This window comes from Pithys albifrons, chromosome 5 (genome assembly GCF_047495875.1).
Source record: "Pithys albifrons albifrons isolate INPA30051 chromosome 5, PitAlb_v1, whole genome shotgun sequence".
In the NCBI taxonomy this organism is placed as follows: Eukaryota; Metazoa; Chordata; class Aves; order Passeriformes; family Thamnophilidae; genus Pithys; species Pithys albifrons.
The window spans coordinates 76,090,899-76,114,190 of NC_092462.1; the positions used below are offsets into that span (position 1 = coordinate 76,090,899).

General features: G+C 53.9%; 1 protein-coding gene across 1 annotated transcript in view; it reads left to right on the forward strand.

Moving 5' to 3' along the window:
* Positions 1–1,885: 1,885 nt before the first annotated feature.
* Positions 1,886–23,292, forward strand: part of SFXN5 (sideroflexin 5) — a 147,630-nt gene continuing 126,223 nt past the window's right edge. The window contains exons 1-2 of the mRNA XM_071555276.1: positions 1,886–1,979; positions 19,950–20,018. Of these exons, the coding sequence (XP_071411377.1) occupies positions 1,923–1,979; positions 19,950–20,018 (126 nt within the window). The 5' untranslated portion in view covers positions 1,886–1,922. The remainder of the gene's footprint in view (positions 1,980–19,949; positions 20,019–23,292) is intronic.

Consider the following 23,292-nt stretch of genomic DNA (forward strand, 5'->3'; position numbering starts at 1 on the left):
TGGATCGTGGTGATTTCCAGGTTTCCTGTTCTTTGTTGTTAATCAGGGCATTATAAAGGTCAGGAAGAGTTGTTGGGCTCCTGTCGGGGTAAGAGTAAGTGTTTCCACAAGGAAATGGAATCTTGGAATTGTTTGGGTTGGGAAAAACCTCCAAGGACATCGAGTCCAAACGTTAACCTGGGATTGCCAAGGATGTCACCAACCCATGGCCCCAAGTGCCACATCCATGGGGTTGTGAACACTTCCAGGGATGGGGATCCACCCCTGCCCTGGGCAGCTGTGCCAGGGATGGACAGCCCTTTCCATGGAGGAATATTCCCAATATCCAACCTAAACCTGCCTGAGGCTGTTCCCTCTCCTCCTGTCCCTGTTCCCTGCAGCAGAGCTTGATCTCCTCCAACTCCTCCCTCCTTCCAAGGAATTTTAGGGATCCAGAAGGTCCCCCCTGAGCCTCCTTTTCTCCAGGCTGAGCCCCACAAGCTCCCTCAGCCCTTCCTGCTGCTCCAGCCCCTTCCCAGCTCCATTCCCTGCCCTGCACACGCTCCAGCCCCTTCCCAGCTCCATTCCCTGCCCTGCACACGCTCCAGCCCCTTCCCAGCTCCATTCCCTGCCCTGCACATATTCCAGCCCCTTCCCAGCTCCATTCCCTGCCCTGCACACGCTCCAGCCCCTTCCCAGCTCCGTTCCCTGCCCTGCACACGCTCCAGCCCCTTCCCAGCTCCGTTCCCTGCCCTGCACACGCTCCAGCCCCTTCCCAGCTCCATTCCCTGCCCTGCCCACGCTCCAGCCCCTTCCCAGCTCCGTTCCCTGCCCTGCCCACGCTCCAGCCCCTTCCCAGCTCCGTTCCCTGCCCTGCACATATTCCAGCCCCTTCCCAGCTCCGTTTCCTGCCCTGCACATATTCCAGCCCCTTCCCAGCTCCGTTCCCTGCCCTGCACATATTCCGGCCCCTTCCCAGCTCCATTCCCTGCCCTGCACACGCTCCAGCCCCTTCCCAGCTCCATTCCCTGCCCTGCACACGCTCCAGCCCCTTCCCAGCTCCATTCCCTGCCCTGCACACGCTCCAGCCCCTTCCCAGCTCCATTCCCTGCCCTGCACATATTCCAGCCCCTTCCCAGCTCCATTCCCTGCCCTGCACATATTCCAGCCCCTTCCCAGCTCCATTCCCTGCCCTGCACACGCTGCAGCCCCTTCCCAGCTCCATTCCCTGCCCTGCACACGCTCCAGCCCCTTCCCAGCTCCATTCCCTGCCCTGCACACGCTCCAGCCCCTTCCCAGCTCCATTCCCTGCCCTGCACACGCTGCAGCCCCTTCCCAGCTCCATTCCCTGCCCTGCACACGCTCCAGCCCCTTCCCAGCTCCATTCCCTGCCCTGCACACGCTCCAGCCCCTTCCCAGCTCCATTCCCTGCCCTGCACACGCTCCAGCCCCTTCCCAGCTCCGTTCCCTGCCCTGCACACGCTCCAGCCCCTTCCCAGCTCCATTCCCTGCCCTGCACACGCTCCAGCCCCTTCCCAGCTCCATTCCCTGCCCTGCACACGCTCCAGCCCCTTCCCAGCTCCATTCCCTGCCCTGCACACACTCCAGCCCCTCAGTGTCTCTCTTGCTTTGAAAGGCGTGAAAATCTAATTAAATCTGGGCTAATTTTCCAGGTGTTTTTGCCCTTTCACCTCTGTCTGTCCGATTTGCTCAAACGACTCCACGAAAAAGGCAAAATTCTTTTCCCCATGGGACTACATTTCCCATGAACCCCCGCGCCGACGCTCTCCCCCCTTCCAATTGGCCGGCGCGGCGGGCGGTGGCGGACTACACCTCCCAGCGTGCCCCGCGGCAGCTGCGGTTGGCGGCGGCCAATCAGCGCGGCGGCGCCGCAGGGGGCGGGGCCAGCGGCGGGGGACGCTGTTTAAAGTGGCGCCTGCGGGATGGCGGAGCCGGCGGACTATCCCCCGTTCCAGCTGGGCAAGCCGCGCTTCGAGCAGGTACCGGCGGCGGCGGGAGGCGGCGGGGACACACACCGAGGGGCGGCGGGAGCGGCCCCGGGGCCATCGCGGCGCGTCCCCCCCCAGCCCCGGGCGGGGAGACCCCCCCCGCCGCCCGCCGCGCCTGGCCCCGCCCCTCCCCGCGGCGCCGCGCGCTGATTGGTCAGCGTGGCTGTCACTCAGAGCCGCCGCCCCCCGGCGCTGAGCGGAGCGGCCCGAGGGGTTCGGGGGCTGCGGGTTCGAGACCCGCCTGGACCGGCGTGGGGGGTTCTGGGGCCGCAGGGCCGTCCTGCCCCTCGGGGGGTCCGGGGCCGAGGGAACGGGTTCTGCCCCTCGGGGGGTCCGGGACCGAGGGGACGGGCTCTGCTCCTTGAGAGCAAGGGGGGAGAGAGGGGAAGCTGCGGAGGAAGGGAGCAAGGGATGTCCCGGGGGTAGGTGGGAGCCAGTGATGCTCCAGGGGTGATGCAGGTGCGGAGGTGAGAGCCAGAGATACCCCAGGGGTGAGCCAGGTGGGAGCCGGGGATACCCCAGGGGTAGGTGGGAGCCAGGAATGCTCCAAGGGTGATGCAGGTGCGGAGGTGAGAGCCAGAGATACCCCAGGGGTGATCCAGGTGGGAGACAAGGTTGCCCCGGGAGTGATCCAGGTGGGAGCCAGGGATGCCCCGGTGGTGATCCAGATGGGGAGGTGGGAGCCAGGGAATGCCCCAGGACTGATCCAGGTGGGAGCCGGGGATGCCCCAGGGGTCGGTGGGAGCCAGGGGTGATCCAGGTGCGAGCCAGGGATGATTCAGGTGGGAGCCAGGGATGCCCCAGGGGTGATCCAGGTGGGAGACAAGGTTGCCCCGGGAGTGATCCAGGTGGGAGCCAGGGATGCCCCGGTGGTGATCCAGATGGGGAGGTGGGAGCCAGGGAATGCCCCAGGACTTATCCAGGGTGGGAGCCAGGGGTGATCCAGCAGTGATCCAAGTGGGAGCCGGGGATGCCCCAGGGGTAGGTGGGAGCCAGGGGTGATCCAGGTGCGAGCCAGGGATGCCCCAGGGGTTATCCAGGTGGGTGCTGGGGATGCCCTAGGGGTGATCCAGGTGGGAACCAGGGATGCCCTGGGGGTGATCCAGGTGGGAGGATTGCCCAGCTTACTGTAGGCTCTGGAATTGGGTTGCCCAGGCACTCAGCAATAGGACAAGGGGGCACGATGGGCTCAAGCTCTGCCAGGGGAAATTGAAGTTGGAGAGCAGAAGAAACTTCTTTGTAGGGAGAGTGCTCAGGGATTGGAATGGGCTGCCCAGAGAGGGGGTGGATTCCCCATCCCTGGAGGTTTTTCAGCTGAGCTTGGCTGTGGCACTGAGTGCCATGATCTGGTAAAGGGACTGGAGTTGGACCAAGGGTTGGACTTGATGATCTCAGAGGTCTTTTCCAACCCAATCCATTCTATGGTTCTGTGGGCAGGAGAAGTTGTTCAGGGCTTGAGGATTGCCCAGGACAGTGGTGGGGGCTGACATGCAGAGGATATCCCTGATTCCTGGGGATGGTGGGGGCAGCCCAGGGCTCACACCTGTCCCCAGGTGGGCAGAGCTGGCACGGGGACAGAGCAGCTCTTCCCCCCTGCCACCATCCACAGCTGGTCTCCAGGACCCCAGCAGGGCATGGCTGGCAGAGAACTGACAGAGAACACCCTCCTGTCCCCTGGGCCATGTTCCTAAAACCTCCTTGAGTCACCCTGGGGAGCAGGGACTGTGGCTTTGGCCAAATCCAGGATGGCAGCAGGAGCAGGAGGGGATGAGTGTGTGTCCCACCACAAGGAGACCCTTCCCACTACCCACAGGAATCCAGGACTGGTATTTACCAAGTAGTTGACCCAGCTTGGCTTCACCCAACCACCCCTTTGAGTTGCTGAGAAATCCAGTGGCAGCTTTCCCATGGGAGCCAGCTCCGAGCTGGTGGTGCCTCCACATCCTTGTGGTGCTTGGGTGTCCCTGCCCATGGCATGGGGCAGGATTTAGATGGTCTTTAAGGTCTCTTCCAACCCAAACCCATCAGTGATTCCATGATCCCTGTACTGGAGGTCATGGGGCTCATTCTTGGAGTGCCAAGGGAGGGGTGACTTCCCTCTGTGTGAGCTCAGGGATGCTCAGGCTGTGGAGAGATGGAGCTTTTTAATAAGGAGAGGAGGAGGAGGAGGAGGAGGAGACACTACTGCCTTCTAGACACCACAGATGATTCCAGGCACACTTGGCAGCGAGTCAGGCACAGAATCGGTGCGTTCTGTTCATTAAGGAGCGACTGTCACTTGTAGCAGCATTTAGAAAATGCTTCGAGGGCTATGGCAGGATGTTAATGACTGTGTGTGTGCTCAGTGGAGTGGGAATGTCCTCTCCTCTCCTCCCTGCCACTCCTGGGAATGTCCTCTCCTCTCCTCTCCTCTCCTCTCCTCTCCTCTCCTCTCCTCTCCTCTCCTCTCCTCTCCTCTCCTCTCCTCTCCTCTCCTCTCCTCTCCTCTCCTCTCCTCTCCTCTCCTCTCCTCTCCTCTCCTCTCCTCTCCTCTCCTCTCCTCTCCTCTCCTCTCCTCTCCTCTCCTCTCCTCTCCTCTCCTCTCCTCTCCTCTCCTCTCCTCTCCTCTCCTCTCCTCTCCTCTCCTCTCCTCTCCTCTCCTCTCCTCTCCTCTCCTCTCCTCCTCTCCTCTCCTCTCCTCTCCTCTCCTCTCCTCTCCTCTCCTCCTCTCCTCTCCTCCTCTCCTCTCCTCTCCTCTCCTCTCCTCTCCTCTCCTCTCCTCTCCTCTCCTCTCCTCTCCTCTCCTCTCCTCTCCTCTCCTCTCCTCTCCTCTCCTCTCCTCTCCTCTCCTCTCCTCTCCTCTCCTCTCCTCTCCTCTCCTCTCCTCTCCTCTCCTCTCCTCTCCTCTCCTCTCCTCTCCTCTCCTCTCCTCTCCTCTCCTCTCCTCTCCTCTCCTCTCCTCTCCTCTCCTCTCCTCTCCTCTCCTCTCCTCTCCTCTCCTCTCCTCTCCTCTCCTCTCCTCTCCTCTCCTCTCCTCTCCTCTCCTCTCCTCTCCTCTCCTCTCCTCTCCTCTCCTCTCCTCTCCTCTCCCTCTCCCCTCCCCTCCCCTCCCCTCCCCTCCCCTCCCCTCCCCTCCCCTCCCCTCCCCTCCCCGCCATCCCTGGGAATGGGCAGCTCTGGGGTGAGGTGAAAGTGCCCTTGGCACTGGATGCTTTGGGGGTGCTTTTCCAGCACTGGGAATTGTTCCCCTTCTCTTCTCTGGTGGTTTTGTCCCTTTTCTGTGACATTTCCAGCAGAGCAGGGTGGAGGGTTGGTGGGAGCTGCAGGATGGGTCGTGGTGCTTCTCCTGCCCTGTGCTCTCCCTTTGTTCTCCTGCTCCATCCACCCACGTGTGATGGACAAACTGGACAGCCCAGTTTGGGATCTGACAGCAATGTGGAATCACAGAGTAAGAGAGGTTTGAGTGTTCCCAGGGTTTCTGGCCCCTGGTTGGATACTGTGGTGGACTCTGCTCCATTTGGGACTCAGCAGCCTGTGCCATCAGCACCACAACCATGTGCCCGCTCCCATCACAGCCTGGCAGAGCCCAGATCCTCCATCCCTGGGTCAGACTCCAGGCTGGGAACAGAGTGGCTGGAGAGCAGCCAGGCAGAGGGACCTGGGGGGACTGAGGGACAGGAAGCTCAACAGGAGCCACCAGTGTGCCCAGGTGGCCAAGAAGGCCAAGGGGATCCTGGCCTGGATCCAAACTAGCGTGGCCAGCAGGCCCAGGGCAGTGACCCTTCCCCTGGACTCTGCCTTGGGGAGGCCACACCTTGAGTGTTGTGTTCAGTTCTGGGCCCCTCAGTTGAGGAAAGAGATTGAGGGGCTGGAGTGGGGCCAGAGAAGAGCAACGAGGCTGGAGAAGGGACTGGATGTGGCACTGAGTGTCCTCTGAAACACCTCCAGGGACAGAGAATCCACCATGTCTTGATCCAACCCCACTGGGATCACCAGCCCAGGGCACAGAGTGCCAGAGTGATCCCAGTGGGGTTGGATCAAAGGTTGGACTTGATGATCTCAGAGGTCTCTTCCAACCCAAGTGAGAAGAGAAGAGCAACGAGGCTGGAGAAGGGAGTGGAGCACAAGTGCTGTGGGGAGAGGCTGAGGGAGCTGGGGGTGTTTAGCCTGGAGAAGAGGAGGCTCAGAGGTGACCTCTGAACTGTCTGGAACTGCCTGAAGGGAAGTTGTGGCCAGGTGGGGGTTGGTCTCTTCTCCCAGGCACTCAGCAATAGGACAAGGGGGCACGATGGGCTCAAGCTCTGCCAGGGGAAATTGAAGTTGGAGAGCAGCAAAAACTTCTTTGCAGAGAGAGTGCTCAGGGATTGGAATGGGCTGCCCAGAGAGGGGGTGGATTCCCCATCCCTGGAGGTTTTTCAGCTGAGCTTGGCCGTGGCACTGAGTGCCATGATCTGGTAAAGGGACTGGAGTTGGCCCAAGGGTTGGACTTGATGATCTGGGAGGTCTTTTCCAACCCAATCCATTCTATGATTCTCTGATTCCATGATTTGGGACTCAGCTGCCTGTGCCATCAGCACCACGACCACTTGCCCGCTCCCATCACAGCCTGGCAGAGCCCAGATTCTCCATCCCTGGGTCAGACTCTCCCAGTTATTTATTTCCCCCATCATGACCTTGGTGTTCCCTTCCAACCTTCAGTCTCCAGTGCTGGAGAGAAGCACCAACACATCCATCACATCCCCAAGGGATCTGCGGCCCCAAACCCCTCCATCCTTTCCTCTCAGTGGTTTCCCCACACCTCTCTGTCTTTTCCTGTGCTTTCAGTGGCTTTTCCAGATTTTTATCTCTTTATTTGCTCCCAGCTTTAGCTGACAAAGGGTTGTTTTGGAAAGGATTAGTGACGCTTGGGGTGGTTGTTTAAATTCTGGACCGCAACACTCCCTTTCCCCGGGAAGGGCTGGCTGGGAGCAGGTCTGGGGCTGTTTGAAGGGAGAGATGCAGGGCAGGGAAAACAAGACAGAGTTTTGTGTTGGGAACAAAACCCTTGGAGGGCAGGCAGGGCTGCCTGGGGTTTGGTTCAGAGGTGCTTTCCTACCCTGCCATGACCTGGAGCTCCAGGAAGGGGCTGAGCAGAATTCAGGGCAGAAGGAGGGACATGTCCGTGCCCAGCACCACCTCTGGAGCTCAGGAAATTCCCCTCTACCCTCCCTGCCTTTTCAGGCCACTTATTTTCCTTCATCTCCACCCAAAGAGATGTGCTGTGGAGTCACCTTTTATTTTTCTTTTTGGTTTCCTTGCTGGAAAGAGGCTCCTCTCCCAATGGGAACAGGCTATTTTTAGGGGAAAGGAGAAATGAGGATGTTGGGCTTGAGAACGTGTGATAAGGACTTAATTTGCTGACAAGTAGGTCTAATTTGTTGGAAATACTCCTGCTTTTGCTGCTTTATTTCCTTGGTTTATTCTGGGTTTTTTTAAGGATATGCTTAGTGCTCCCTCTCCTCAATCCCAGTGTGTGTTCCCACTTCTGTGGGGGCTTTTCCTGTAGGAAAAATCCAGTGGGAATTGTCCCTGCCCATGGAACAAGGTGGTCCTTGAGGTCCCTTCCCTCTAAAAAACAGCATGAGGTTGTCTCAGGTGGTGCAGGAGGAGAGCAAGAACAGGGGAAAAGGAAAGAGGAGGGAGGTGATTTCCTTCCCAGCTGGAGTCAGGCAGGGTCATCCCAACGTGGAGAAATAGGAAATAATAATAAACAAGAGGTCACAGGACTTAGATCTGTCAGGGGAAGGAAATAAAAGGGAATAAACCCAATCCAGAACTGTGATTTCTTCAGTGACCTTGTGTTAAGTCCACAATAAAAATCAGGGAAGGAAAAAAACTTCAGCTTGATCATCTTAAAGGTCTTTTCCAACCTAAATGGTGATGATTCTAAACATCTTTTATCCCTTGGGCAGCTCAGTCATGGAGCGTGTGATGGGCTTGGGATTTTAATTCCATTGCCCAGACGTGGCAATTCCAGGCCATCCATAGTTTAACAACATCCTTAGGGATGTGCTGATGGCAGAGAAGTGTTTGAAATGTTGGAACTCGACATGTGCTGGTCTTAGAAATGTTTTCTAAGGACATTAGTGCTTAAAATCACAATTTCCTGCTCTTAAGTGTGGGAAAGTTAAAGCACAGCCAGGGTTTATTCCACCCTTAACAGGACCATGTGCTTCCAACACTCTCCTGAGATCCCACCTGGAGCTTATGCAGCTCTGGGAGGACATGGAGCTGTTGGAGAGAGTCCAGAGGAGGCACCAAGGGGATGAGAGGGATGGGGCAACTCTGCTGGCAGGAAAGGCTGGGAGAGCTGGGATTGTCCAGCCTGGAGAGGAGAAGCTTTGGGGTGGTCTAATTGTGACTTTCCAGTGCCTGAAGGGGCTACAAGAAAGATGGAGAGAGATTTTTCACAAGGATCTGGAGTGACAGAACAAGGGAATGGCTTCAGATGGCCAGAGGGAAGGTTTGGGTTGGATATGAGGAAAAAATCATTCCTTTTGAGAGAGGAAAGATGGAAAGAGACAGGACAAGGAGGAATGGCTTGAAGCTGAAAGAGGTGGATTTTAGGTGGGATATTGGGAAGGAATTCCTTGCTGGGAGGGTGGGCAGGCCCTGGCACAGGTTGGGCAGAGAAGCTGTGGCTGCCCCATCCCTGGAAGTGTCCAAGGGCAGGTTGGACAGGGCTTGGAGCACCCTGGGCTGGTGGGAGGTGTCCCTGCCCATGGCAGGGCTGGCACTGGGTGGGCTTTTGTTCCCAGTCCCCCTCCAGCTCTTCTGGAGCCCGTTCAGGCCCTGCCAGGGGCTCTCAGGTGTCCCTGGAGCCTTCTCTTCTCCAGGTGAGCCCCCCAGCTCTCCCAACCTGGCTCCAGCCCAGAGGGACTCCAGAATCCTGGAATGGTTTGGGTTGGAAGGCACATAAATCCCACCCAGTGCCTCCCCTGCCATGGGCAGGGACACCTCCCACCAGCCCAGGGTGCTCCAACCTGGCCTGGGACACTCCCAGGGATGGGGCAGCCACAGCTTCTCTGCCCAACCTGTGCCAGGGCCTGCCCACCCTCCCAGCCAAGGATTTCTCTTTAATCTTCCATCTCACACGATTATTCGGGTTGAAAAAGACCTCCAAGATCATCGAGTCCAACCTGTGGCCAAACACAACCTTGGAGACCAGCCCATGGCACCAAGTGCCACCTCCAGCCTTTCCTTGGACACCTCCAGGGATGGGACTCCACCACCTCCCTGAGCAGCCCCTTCCAATGCCCAACCCCCCTTTCTGTGAGGAAATTCTTCCTCATGTCCAACCTGCCCCTCCCCTGGTGCAGCTTCAGCCCATGTCCTGCCATCCATCCCTGCCCTCTGGCAGTGGGAAGCCATTCCCTGTGTCCTGTCCCTCCAGGCCTTGTCCCCAGTCCCTCTGCAGCTCTCCTGGAGCCCCTTCAGGCCCTGCCAGGGGCTCTCAGGTGTCCCTGGAGCCTTCTCTTCTCCAGGTGACCCCCCCAGCTCTCCCAGCCTGGCTCCAGCCCAGAGGGGCTCCAGCCCTGCAGCATCTCTGGGGCCTCCTCTGCACTCGCTGCAGCAGCTCCACGGCCTTGGGCTGTTGTTGCCCAGGGCTGGGGCAGCTCTGGGAGGTTTGGGGGCTCCCCTGAGGGGGCACAGGGGCACAATCCCCCCCTCCCTGCCCTGCTGCCCATGCTGTGTTTTAAGGTTGGTCCCTCACTCCACCATCCAGGACTGGATTTTAAATGGAGAGTTTGGGGTTTTTGTGTCTGGTCCTGCCCACACACCTGGGAAAGGTTCCTGTGGCACATCCTGGCCGTGCTGGGCAGAGCACAGGCAGGGCTGTCCCTGATGCCACTGGGATGCAGGAGCTGCTCCCATATGGATCTTGGCTCTTTAACAGTGGAAAGTCACAGTAAGGGCATGAAAGGACTGAAAAATTTGAGAGCAGAAAAAACTTCTTTGCAGAGAGAGTGCTCAGGCATTGGAATGGGCTGCCCAGAGAGGGGGTGGATTCCCCATCCCTGGAGGTTTTTCAGCTGAGCTTGGCCGTGGCCCTGAGTGCCATGATCTGGTAAAGGGACTGGAGTTGGACCAAGGGTTGGACTTGATGATCTCAGAGGTCTTTTCCAGCCCAAGTGAGAAGAGAAGAGCCACGAGGCTGGAGAAGGGAGTGGAGCACAAGTGCTGTGGGGAGAGGCTGAGGGAGCTGGGGGTGTTTAGCCTGGAGAAGAGGAGGCTCAGAGGTGACCTCAGCACTGTCTGGAAGTGCCTGAAGGGAAGTTGTGGCCAGGTGGGGGTTGGTCTCTTCTCCCAGGCACTCAGCAATAGGACAAGGGGGCACGATGGGCTCAAGCTCTGCCAGGGGAAATTGAAGCTGGAGAGCAGGAAAAACTTCTTTGCAGAGAGAGTGCTCAGGGATTGGAATGGGCTGCCCAGAGAGGGGGTGGATTCCCCATCCCTGGAGGTTTTTCAGCTGAGCTTGGCCGTGGCACTGAGTGCCATGATCTGATAAAGGGACTGGAGTTGGACCAAGGGTTGGACTCGATGATCTCAAAGGTCTTTTCCAACCCAATCCATTCAAAGATTCTATGAAATTGCATCGTTTTAGCCTAAACTTGCTGGGCTGGACCACAAATGTGTCTGAAGTTGCACATTCTCAGCCAAGCCTTGTCACAGTCCAGTTGCTCCATGGCTCAAATGGTCTTAATTTTGTTTGGTTTAGCTGAAATCTCTTCCTAATGAATTTAAAGCTGCCCTAAGCCTGATTTTTGGCTCACCCCACCCCCAGGACTGCATGCCTTTGGCTCTGGCTTAATTAAATCCCTTTTAAAATCAGCTTGTAATTAAACTGAAGGTGTCCCTGTCTCCTGTTCTTCCCAGGGCTGCCCAGCAAAGGCTTCTTCTTGGAATACTTTCCCTTTTAAAGGTGATAAACACCCTTTGTAATGTTCAGTTCCCTTCTCTCACTGCTCTTCAAATTCCTTGAGCCTACAAGGAGCAGTTTCCTTCTCTTTTTTAATTTCTCTTCCTTTTCTTTCCTTCTTTTTTTGATCTCAGACTCAGCTGGACCTTCATGGCCGGTTTTGCTGAGTTGGATCCATGAGCTGCTGTGCCCTGGGAATTAATATTCCCAAGCACTTCATCTTCCTTGCAGGCTCTGGTGAGAAGAGGTCCCAAAATAGCCACGATTAATCACAGCAAATTCATGTTATTCACTTTGCTCCCAGAGAACTGTTTACTACAGCAGATGTTACAGGAATAAAGTGGCAAAACCAACCATGGATGGAGGTTTGGGAGCTGAAGGTCAAAGTTCTGGGCATCTCACAAGCTCCAGCAGAGCTGGAAATGAGCCTGGTAAAAGGGAACCATCCAGAATTCTTTTGGAAATCAGGGATTGGTTGGCAACTTGTTGTAGGGCTTGGTAATCTCATCCCTTTCCCTTGGCATTTCATGGACTCAGGTGGTCATGGAATGGTTTGGGCTGGAAGAGACCTTAAAAACCATCCAGTGCCACCCCCTGCCGTGGGCAAGGACACCTCCCACCAACCCAGCTTGGTCAGAGCTCCATCCCACCTGCCCTTCAGCTTTTCCAGGGCTGGGGCAGCCACAGCTTCTCTGCCCCACCTGTGCCAGGGCCTGCCCACCCTCATTTATAACAAATTTCTTTCTTATACCCAATGTAAATCAACCTTGTTCTGGTTTAAAGCCATTCCCTGTGTCCTGTCCCTCCAGGCCTTGTCCCCAGTCCCTCTCCAGCTCTCCTGGAGCCCCTTCAGGCCCTGCCAGGGGCTCTCAGGTGTCCCTGGAGCCTTCTCTTCTCCAGGTGAGCCCCCCAGCTCTCCCAGCCTGGCTCCAGCCCAGAGGGGCTCCAGAATCATGGAATGGTTTGGGTGGGAAGGGACTTTAAATCCCACCCAGTGCCACCCCCTGCCATGGGCAGGGACACCTCCCACCAGCCCAGTGTGCTCCAAGCCCTGTCCAACCTGGCCTGGGACACTCCCAGGGCTGGGGCAGCCACAGCTTCTCTGCCCAACCTGTGCCAGGGCCTGCCCACCCTCCCAGCCAGCAATTCCTTCCCAATATCCCACCCATCCCTGCCCTCTGGCAGTGGGAAGCCATTCCCTGTGTCCTGTCCCTCCAGGCCTTGTCCCAAGTCCCTCTCCAGCTCTCCTGGAGCCCCTTCAGGCCCTGCCAGGGGCTCTCAGGTGTTCCTGGAGCCTTCTCTTCTCCAGGTGACCCCCCCAGCTCTCCCAGCCTGGCTCCAGCCCAGAGGGGCTCCAGAATTCTGGAATGGTTTGGGTTGGAAAGGATCTTAAATCCCACCTAGTGCCACCCCTGCCATGGGCAGGGACACCTCCCACCAGCCCAGGGTGCTCCAAGCCCTGTCCAACCTGGCCTTGGACACTCCCAGGGATGGGGCAGCCACAGCTTCTCTGCCCAATCTGTGCCAGGGGCTGCCCACCCTCACAGGGAGAAATTTCCCCAAAATTTCTGAATTATCGGGATTTTTCTTTTTTATGTTTTATTTTGTGTGCAGCTCTGAGGAAACAAATCTTTGACTAAAAAATTTCTGATGGCTTCTAGTCAGGAGATTAACCCCAGGAAGAAGGGAATGATGTGGGTGATGGGAAGGCAACCAACAAGGTCCAGCAGTGATGCAGCTTTCCATGGGCATCTGGAAAGGAAACCCACAGTGTCCTGTGGCTGGACAGCAGGAAAAAAAGGGGGATTTTGGTTCAGGGGATGTCCAGTCTGGGAAAGAAACTGCAGGAGGGCTGAGCAGTGAAACACATCATGGGGATGGTGAGATGGAGGCTTGAGAAGACAACGTGGCTCTTGCTTTGAACTTGGTCCCATCTGATGTGGGTTCTCAGAGGGCTTTTGTTGTGGAGAACTCTGAGTTGTCAGAGTTTAACAGAACGAAGCAAAACTTGTTCAGACTCGTGTTTTTTTCGTGTTCTCTTTAAAGTCTTGGCATGGGAGGGAAGGAGGTTTAATTTCCTCCTTGGAAGGACCCTGGACTAGAGGCAGCAGAGGGAGGGGTTTGTTGGGGACTTTTCTTCTGTGCTGTCCCAGGGTGCTGATGAGGAATGTTGAGCTGATCAAGGTGCATTAAAGGATAAATCCCTGCCATGGGATTGCAGCTCGTCCTGTTTGTTGGGATCTTGGAAAGGGAACAGGACCCTGAGATGAGCTCAGTTGGTTAAACTTGGTTGTAATAATGCCAAGGTCATGGGTTCAATCCCCTGTGTGGGCCATTGACTGAAGAGTTGGACTCGATGATCCTTGTGGGTCCCTTCCAACTCAGAATAGTCTGGGATTCTGTGAAGGAAGATTTTGGCTTTAATGGAGGTGACAAAGTTTGAGCCTCAGGGTGACAATAACCCTCCTCTGCTGGAGAGGAGGAGGTTCAGCTCCACCATCCCCTTGTAGGAGACTCCTAAGAGGAGTTTTTCATGTCCAGGCAACTCCTGAGAGCAACAAGGAAAAGCAGGTTCATGAAATGGTGCTTTTTGTGTGGGAACATCAAAAGAAAGAGGAAACCACAGTGGGGAGTTGGGTCCTGTTGTCTGTCCTGGGGAGGGAGGATGGGCTGGAGCTCTTCAGCTGCTCCATGTGCATCCCTGAGGGTCAGATCTCACAGAATCATGGAATGGTTTGGGCTGGAAGGGACCTTAAAACTCATCACTGTCCACCCTGTGCCATGGGCAGGGACACCTTGCAATATTCCAGGTTGCTCCAAGCCCTGTCCAACCTGGCCTTGGACACTCCCAGGGATGGGGCAGCCACAGCTTCTCTGCCCAGCCTGTGCCAGGGCCTGCCCACCCTCCCAGCCACCAATTCCTTCTCAATATCCCACCTATCCCTGCCCTCTGGCAGTGGGAAGCCATTCCCTGTGTCCTGTCCCTCCAGGCCTTGTCCCCAGTCCCTCTCCAGCTCTCCTGGAGCCCCTTCAGGCCCTGCCAGGGGCTCTCAGGTGTTCCTGGAGCCTTCTCTTCTCCAGGTGACCCCCCCAGCTCTCCCAGCCTGGCTCCAGCCCAGAGGGGCTCCAGAATTCTGGAATGGTTTGGATTGGAAGGGACCTTAAATCCCACCCAGTGCCACCCCTGCCATGGGCAGGGACACCTCCCAGCAGCCCAGGGTGCTCCAAGCCCTGTCCAACCTGCCCTTGGACACTCCCAGGGATGGGGCAGCCACAGCTTCTCTGCCCAACCTGTGCCAGTGCCTGCCCACCCTCCCAGCAAGGAATTCTTTCCCAATATCCCATGGAAATCTACCCTCTTTAAGCTTAAAGGCTTCCCCCCTTGTGCTGTTGTCCTGTCCCTTGCTAAAAAGTTGTCCCTCAGAACTGGGTTCCTCCTGGTGTTCCAGCCTTGGGAAGGACCATCCAGATATTCCTGTTGTCCTTTCTTTAATGTTGTCACAGCAAGAGGGTAATTCCTTTATATTTTAAAAAGCAGGGATGGAAGAAGCAGGCACTGGAACAGCCCTGTCTGCTCCCAGCTGAGCAGTTGGCTCTGGATGACTTTGCTCAATGAAGTTCCTTGTGGTATCCTGAGGGATGTTGTCCCAACTCCACTGGAACAGTCCTGCCCTTGCCCTGGGGCTTCTCTGATCACAGACTGGGCGAGTTCAGGCAACACCACCTGGAAACAAATCCTTCATTCCTTCTTGCACTGGCACAGGTTGGGCAGAGAAGCTGTGGCTGCCCCATCCCTGGGAGTGTCCCAGGCCAGGTTGGACAGGGCTTGGAGCACCCTGGGCTGGTGGGAGGTGACCCTGCCCATGGCAGGGGTGGCAATGGGTGGACTTTGAGTTCCCTTCCAACCCAAACCATTCCATGATTCTGGAGCCCCTCTGGGCTGGAGCCAGGCTGGGAGAGCTGGGGGGGTCACCTGGAGAAGAGAAGGCTCCAGGGACACCTGAGAGCCCCTGGCAGGGCCTGAAGGGGCTCCAGGAGAGCTGGAGAGGGACTGGGGACAAGGCCTGGAGGGACAGGACACAGGGAATGGCTTCCCACTGCCAGAGGGCAGGGATGGGTGGCAGGACATGGGCTGAAGCTGCACCAGGGGAGGGGCAGGTTGGACATGAGGAAGAATTTCCTCACAGAAGGGGGGTTGGGCATTGGAAGGGGCTGCCCAGGGAGGTGGTGGAGTCCCATCCCTGGAGGTGTCCAAGGAAAGGCTGGAGGTGGCACTTGGTGCCATGGGCTGGTCTCCAAGGTTGTGTTTGGCCACAGGTTGGACTCAATGATCTTGGAGGTCTTTTCCAACCCAAATAATCGTGTGAGATGGAAGATTAAAGAGAAATCTTTGTCTGGGAGGGTGGGCAGGCCCTGGCACAGGTTGGGCAGAGAAGCTGTGGCTGCCCCATCCCTGGGAGTGTCCCAGGCCAGGTTGGACAGGGCTTGGAGCACCCTGGGCTGGTGGGAGGTGTCCCTGCCCATGGCAGGGGTGGCACTGAGTGGGCTTTGAGGTCCCTTCCAACCCAAACCAGCCTGTGATTCCATGATTTAGGATTAGGCTTTGGGCACTCTTTGCTCCTGGATCAGAGAGTTGAAGCTCCACGTTGGTGCCAGCACTGGGCAGGAGAGGAGCAGGGAGGGTGGGAATGGGATTACATGGGGATGGGATTGCAGGAGTGTGGGAATGGGATTGCAGGAGTGTGGGAGTGGGATTACATGGGGATGGGATTACAGGACTGCGAGAATGGGATTGCAGGAGTGTGGGAATGGGATTACATGGGAATGGGATTGCAGGAGTGTGGGATTAGGATTGCAGGAGTGTGGGAATGGGATTGCAGGAATCTGGGAATGGGATTGCAGGAGTGTAGGAATGGGATTGCAGGAATCTGGGAATGGGATTGCAGGAGTGTGGGAATGGGATTGCAGGAGTGTGGGAATGGGATTGCAGGAGTGTGGGAATGGGATTACAGGAGTTTGGGAATGGGATTGCAGGAGTGTGGGAATGGGATTGCAGGAGTGTGGGAATGGGATTGCAGGAGTGTGGGAATGGGATTGCAGGAGTGTGGGAATGGGAATACAGAAGTGTGGGAATGGGATTATATGGGGATGGGATTACAGGAGTGTGGGGATGGGATTGCAGGAATCTGGGAATGGGATAACATGGGGATGGGTTTGAGCTGCTCACGCATCCCTGGCTGGGTGTTGCTGAGCTCCCAGGCAGGCTCAGGGCAGGAGCCAAGCCAAGCCCTGGGATACAGGACCTGCCCCCTGAAAGCCTCAGCAGCTTGGGAGGTTGGAATTTGTCCTTCAGGAATGACACTGATATCCTGCACATTTGGACTCGTGGTCTCCTTCCCCCTTCCTCGACACTGACACCTCGGGAAGGTGGGTTTGAACCACTGATGTTCTATTTAATCCGATTTAATTCAGTTTTCTCCCTGTGAAATGACTCTCACAAGGCTAAAGGCAGTGCAGAAATCGAGACCACTTGAATTTATTCCCCCTGCCCTCCCATTCTTGCTTCAACCACGTAATTCCAACTGCTCTGGATCCTCCAGTGCCTGCTTGGCTGGGCAGTGGGAGAGAGAGGGCTGGTGGGATGTGGGAGCTGAGGAGAAGGGAGAGTGTCAGGAGGGACCCAGTGAGTCAGGGATTAGTCACATCCCGCCCTGCACCACTGGGAAGAGCCAGGCAGCGGGGATGGGAAGGGTGGGAAGAGGGATGGGAAGGGTGGGAAGAAGGATGGGAAGGGTGGGAAGAAGGATGGGAAGGATGGGAAGGATGGGAAGGATGGGAGGAAGAATAGGAAGGATGGGAAGAGGGATGGGAAGGGTGGGAAGAGGGATGGGAAGGATGGGAAGAGGGATGGGAAGGGTGGGAAGAGGGATGGGAAGGATGGGAAGAGGGATGGGAAGGGTGGGAAGAGGGATGGGAAGGATGGGAAGAGGGATGGGAAGGATGGGAAGGATGGGAAGGATGGGAGGAAGAATAGGAAGGATGGGAAGAGGGATGGGAAGGGTGGGAAGAAGGATGGGAAGGATGGGAAGAGGGATGGGAAGAGGGATGGGAAGGGTGGGAAGAGGGATGGGAAGGGTGGGAAGGATGGGAAGGATGGGAAGGATGGGAGGAAGAATAGGAAGGATGGGAAGAGGGATGGGAAGGGTGGGAAGAGGGATGGGAGGGATGGGAAGAGGGATGGGAAGAGGGATGGGAAGGGTGGGAAGAGGGATGGGAAGGATGGGAAGAGGGATGGGAAGGATGGGAAGGATGGGAGGAAGAATAGGAAGGATGGGAAGAGGAATGGGAAGGATGGGAAGAAGGATGGGAAGAAAGATGGGAAGGATGGGAAGAAGAATGGGAGGAAGGATGGGAAGGATGGGAGAAAAGATGGAAAGGATGGGAAGAAGGATGGAAGAAAGGATGGGAAGGATGGAAGAAAGGATGGGAAGGATGGGAGGAAGGATGGGAAGAAGGATGGGAGGAAAGATGGGAAGAAGGATGGGAAGGATGAGAAGGATGAGAAGAAGGATGGGAAAGATGGGAAGGATAGGAGAAAGGATGGGAAGGATGGGGAAAAAGGATGGAAAGGATGAGAAAAAGGGTGGGAAGAATGGGAAGGAAGATGGGAAGGATGAGAAGAAGGATGGAAGGAAGGATAGGGAGAAAAATGGGAAGGATAGGAGAAAGAATGGGAAAGATGGGAGGAAGGATGGGAAGAAGAATAGGAAGGATGGGAAGGATGGGAAGAAGGATGGGAAGAATGGAAACAAAGATGGGAAGGATGGGAGAAAGGATGGGAAGGATGGGAGGAAGGATGGGAAGAGGGATGGGAAGGATGGGAATGATGGGAGGAAGACTGGGAAGAAGGATGAGAAGAAGGATGGGAAGGATGGGAGGAAGGATGGGAAGGATGGGAGGAAGGATAAGAAGGATGTGAGGAAGGATGGGAAGGATGGGAAGAGGGACAGGAAGGCTGGGTAGAAGGATGGGAAGCACAGTGGCATCTGCAAGGAGCTCCATCCTCAAAATTAAAGCGAGGCAGCAAAATGTCAAGCCTGGCAATGCTAGAAAGCCACCAAAATTAGTGTTAATTAAATCCACGCTAATTAAAAACCACTGTGCTTTCCCCCCTTCCCCATAGCTGTGCAGCTACTTGGTTTCATTGTGAGGTTTTCTTTTTTCAGTGCAGAACATGGGAAAAGAACAGGGAGGTTTGTGAGCAGCTGAGGGTGTTGCATCGCTCTGGAAACGGCCCCTGGAGAGGGATTTCTGCTGGAATAAGGAGGCAGATGTTGGAGTGATGTAAATGTATCCTGAGTGCTCTTAATACATCAGTATTTCATGGTCTGCTGCTTTGACTTTGCATAAATTCCATTTTTATTTCCATTTGTTAAGTACTGACTCCAACCTGATTCTCTTTCCTTTGGAGCTGCCCGTGATCTTCCCATCCTGTTCCACAGATCTCTCCCCGTCTTTCAGACTCTCTTCCTGGTTCTGGAAGTGTCCAAGGCCAGGTTGGATGGAGCCCTGAGCAACCTGGTTCAGTTGGGCTTGTTCTTAGAGGCACATTTGGAAAAATCGCAGCTGGAAGTGTTTGTGCAGGATAATCATAGAATGGATTGGGTTGGAAAAGCCCTCTGAGATCATCAAGTCCAACCCTTGGTCCAACTCCAGTCCCTTTACCAGATCATGGCACTCAGTGCCACGGCCAAGCTCAGCTGAAAAACCTCCAGGACTGGGGAATCCACCCCCTCTCTGGGCAGCCCATTCCAATCCCTGAGCACTCTCTCTGCAAAGAAGTTTTTGCTGCTCTCCAACTTCAATTTCCCCTGGCAGAGCTTGAGCCCATCGTGCCCCCTTGTCCTATTGCTGAGTGCCTGGGAGAAGAGACCAACCCCCACCTGGCCACAACTTCCCTTCAGGCAGTTCCAGACAGTGCTGAGGTCACCTCTGAGCCTCCTCTTCTCCAGGCTAAACACCCCCAGCTCCCTCAGCCTCTCCCCACAGCACTTGTGCTCCACTCCCTTCTCCAGCCTCGTTGCTCTTCTCTTCTCACTTGGGTTGGGAGAGACCTCTGAGATCATCAAGTCCAACCCTTGATCCAACCCCACTGGGATCACTCTGGCACTCTGTGCCCTGGGCTGGTGATCCCAGTGGGGTTGGATCAAGACGTGGTGGATTCTCTGTCCCTGGAGGTGTTTCAGAGGACACTCAGTGCCACCTCCAGTCCCTTCTCCAGCCTCGTTGCTCTTCTCTGGCCCCGCTCCAGCCCCTCAATCTCTTTCCTCAACAGAGGGGCCCAGAACTGAACACAATAATGCTGTGGAAAGAGGCTCTTGCTGGGGGCAGGGAGTGTTTGAAGGACCAGAAAGGGATCCAGAGAATCCTAAAATGGTTTGGGTTGGAAGGAACCTTAAATCCCACCCAGTGCCACCCCTGCCATGGGCAGGGACACCTCCCACCAGCCCAGGGTGCTCCAAGCCGTGTCCAACGTGGCCTTGGACACTCCCAGGGATGGGGATTCCAGAACCTCTCACTTCATGGATGGATTTCTCACTTCAGGTGGATCTTGGCAGGAATGAGGATGAGCAGCTCAGGGACTATGGCACAGGCTGGAGATTCCCTGGAGAACATTCCTCCAAGTTGGAGCTCTGGAGCTGCACGTTGGGTGTTGGTGGCTTCAGGCATCTCCCAGGAGTCCCACAGGCAATATTTAATTTTTTTGGGGAAAAAGGAAAGGATATTTTAGCAGCTTGGTGGTATCTCTTTATTAAAGGATCTGAATTTGTGTCCCATTAGCAGGGGCTGAGTCCTCACCTTTTCCTTCCAGCCTTCCTATCACAAACCACCTGTAAATACCTCCTGTATTATTTATTTTTAGTGGTTGCTTCATCCTTTGGAGGAAATCAAACCTTTCCCTGCAGCAGGTGAAAGGCAATTTCTCACTGAATAATGCCTTGTTTTCTTTTCCTCTTTTCCAGACTTCATTTTATGGCAGATTCAGGCACTTCTTGGACATCATCGACCCCCGCACTCTCTTTGTGACTGAGGTAACATCTCCACTCCTTGCTTCAGAGAGTCCTGTTTATCAGACAGCTTTAGATTAAAACCAATTTCTCCTGTGAACAGCACGAGTAATGAAACCAGGTTTCCAGTGGATTTGTGTCTCACAGTTGATTGATTGCCTGACTGAGCTCTGTTAACTCCAAACCAAAACTTGCTTTGTGTCACCCAGCAGTGAATCCACATCCCCCTCTCACTGCTGGGACCCTCAGCTGCTTCCAGGCAAAATTCCCACTTGATTTATTCCTCCCAGAAGGGAAATTCCTACAGGTCTTCATTGAAAAAAAAAAAACCAAAACAGGTGAGATGAGAGAACAAGTATTGATTCAGTGGAGGTTGAGCTGGGTGGGTTTGTGAAGACTTTGCAGTGGCTGCGCCCAAAAGGGCCTTTTTTGTCCATTTTTTCTTTGGTTATTGCCCCATTTGGAACAGGATTTTGGATCTCTGGTCCTTTCTTTCCATTGAGTGTTGTCCAGCACTGTCACTGTTCTGTGCTCACCAAACAGTGCCTGAGAGTGATGGGTGATGCCAAAAGGGTTTTTTTGTCCATTTTTTGCCCAAAAGGACCTTTCTTTGTCCATTTTTCTTTGGTTATTGCTCCCTTTGGAACAGGATTTTGGATCTCTGGTCCTTTCTTTCCATTACTGTTGTCCAGCACTGCTGCAGTTCTGTGCTCACCAGACAGTGCCTGAGAGTGATGGGGATGGACAGGAGGGATGTTCATTCCTGCCTGTGCTCTGGAATTCTGCCTGTTGGGATTTGCTTTCAGAGAGGGGCAGCTGCTCTTTCCTTTTTGTTTTCCCTTCTTCCTTTTTATTTTCCCTTTTTATTTGCACTTTGTCTTTTTTATTTTCCCTTTTTCCTGTTTATTTTCCCTTTTTCCATTTTGTGTTCCCATTTCCTTTCTACTTTCCCTTTTTATCTTCCCTTTTTCCCTTTTTATTTTCCCTTTTTCCTTTTCATTTTCCCTTTTTCCATTTTCCTTTTTGTTTTCCCTTTTCCCTTTTTATTTTCCCTTTTCTCTTTTTATTTTCCCTTTTATCTTTTTATTTTCACTTTTTCCATTTCATTTTCCCTTTTTCCTTTTTCTTTTCTCTTTTTTCTTTTTCTTTTCCCTTTTCCCTTTTCATTTTCCCTTCTTGTTTTTTCTTTTCCCTTTTTCCCTTTTTATTTTCCCTTTTTCCTTTTTATTTTCCCTTTTTTCTTTTTATCTTCCCTTTTCCCTTTTTGTTTTTCCTTTTTATTTTCCCTTTTTATTTTCCCTTTTCCCTTTTTATTTTCCCTTTTCCTTTTTATTTTCCCTTTTCCCTTTTTATTTTCCCTTTTCCCTTTTCATTTTCCCTTTTCCCTTTTTATTTTCCCTTTTCCTTTTTATTTTCCCTTTTCCTTTTTATTTTCCCCTTTCCCTTTTTGTTTTTCCTTTTTATTTTCCCTTTTCCTTTTTATTTTCCCTTTTTCCTTTTTATTTTCCCTTTTCCTTTTTGTTTTTCCTTTTTATTTTCCCTTTTCCTTTTTATTTTCCCTTTTCCCTTTTTATTTTCCCTTTTCCCTTTTCATTTTCCCTTTTCCTTTTTATTTTCCCTTTTCCTTTTTATTTTCCCTTTTTCCTTTTTATTTTCCCTTTTCCTTTTTGTTTTTCCTTTTTATTTTCCCTTTTCCTTTTTATTTTCCCTTTTCCTTTTTATTTTCCCTTTTCCCTTTTCATTTTCCCTTTTCCTTTTTATTTTCCCTTTTCCTTTTTATTTTCCCTTTTCCTTTTTATTTTCCCTTTCCCTTTTTGTTTTTCCTTTTTATTTTCCCTTTTCCTTTTTATTTTCCCTTTTCCTTTTTATTTTCCCTTTTCCCTTTTCATTTTCCCTTTTCCTTTTTATTTTTCCTTTTTATTTTCCCTTTTCCCTTTTTATTTTCCCTTTTCCTTTTTATTTTCCCTTTTCCCTTTTCATTTTCCCTTTTCCTTTTTATCTTCCCTTTTCCCATTTTGTTTTTCCTTTTTATTTTCCCTTTTTCTTTCCTCTTTTTCCCTTTTTTTTTGAGATGGAGCAGTTTTCAGATGCACCTTCAGGTGCCTCTCCCAGCCCAGGGAGCTGAACTTGCTCTGTGGAGCTGGTGGGGAAAAAGCCCCAAAGCAACTTTAAACAATCTTTTCCTTCTAAATTAGCATTTTTTTCTCAAAAACATAAGGATAAATTTGTCATCCATGCAATTCTCTTTGGTTAAAAATTCTCTTAAATTTCCACGTTCTAATTACAATCTCCACCTTTCTCACATCTTTAAAACCAAGGAGGTGAGACCCAGGAAGGGAAAAAAAGGAGAAAAAAAATCTGAGTGGCCCAATTTTATTCTGGAGACATTAAAATAAATCAGTTTTGGGCCCCAAACTGAACCTGACCAAGGCAGGGAGGTTTGGTGACTTTCTGTAGGGTCTGGTGGGGATTGGAGTGAACTTTGTGATCTTCAGGAGTGAACTTTGTGATCTTCAGGAGTGAACTTTGTGATCTTCAGGAGTGAACTTTGTGATCTTCAGGAGTGAACTTTTTGAACTTCCTGATCTTTAGGATTGAACTTGTGGTTTTCAGGAGTGAACTTGATGATCTTTAGGAGTGAACTTTCTGTGATCTTCAGGAGTGGCTTGGTGGCTTTCCAAGGATGGAAACACTTTCCTTCCCTTTTCTTTGGGAAGTAGAATGGTGTGACAGTGAACCTGCAGTGCTCCAGGCTGGGCACAGAGTGGCTGGAGAGCAGCCAGGCAGAGGGACCTGGGGGGACTGAGGGACAGGAAGCTCAACAGGAGCCACCAGTGTGCCCAGGTGGCCAAGAAGGCCAAGGGGATCCTGGCCTGGATCCAAAGTAGCGTGGCCAGCAGGCCCAGGGCAGTGACCCTTCCCCTGGACTCTGCCTTGGGGAGGCCACACCTTGAGTGTTGTGTTCAGTTCTGGGCCCCTGAGTTGAGGAAAGATCTTGAGGGGCTGGAGCGGGGCCAGAGAAGAGCAACGAGGCTGGAGAAGGGACTGGAGGTGGCACTGAGTGTCCTCTGAAACACCTCCAGGGACAGAGAATCCACCATGTCTTGATCCAACCCCGCTGGGATCACCAGCCCAGGGCACAGAGTGCCAGAGTGATCCCAGTGGGGTTGGATCAAGGGTTGGACTTGATGATCTCAGAGGTCTCTTCCAACCCAAGTGAGAAGAGAAGAGCAACGAGGCTGGAGAAGGGAGTGGAGCACAAGTGCTGTGGGGAGAGGCTGAGGGAGCTGGGGGTGTT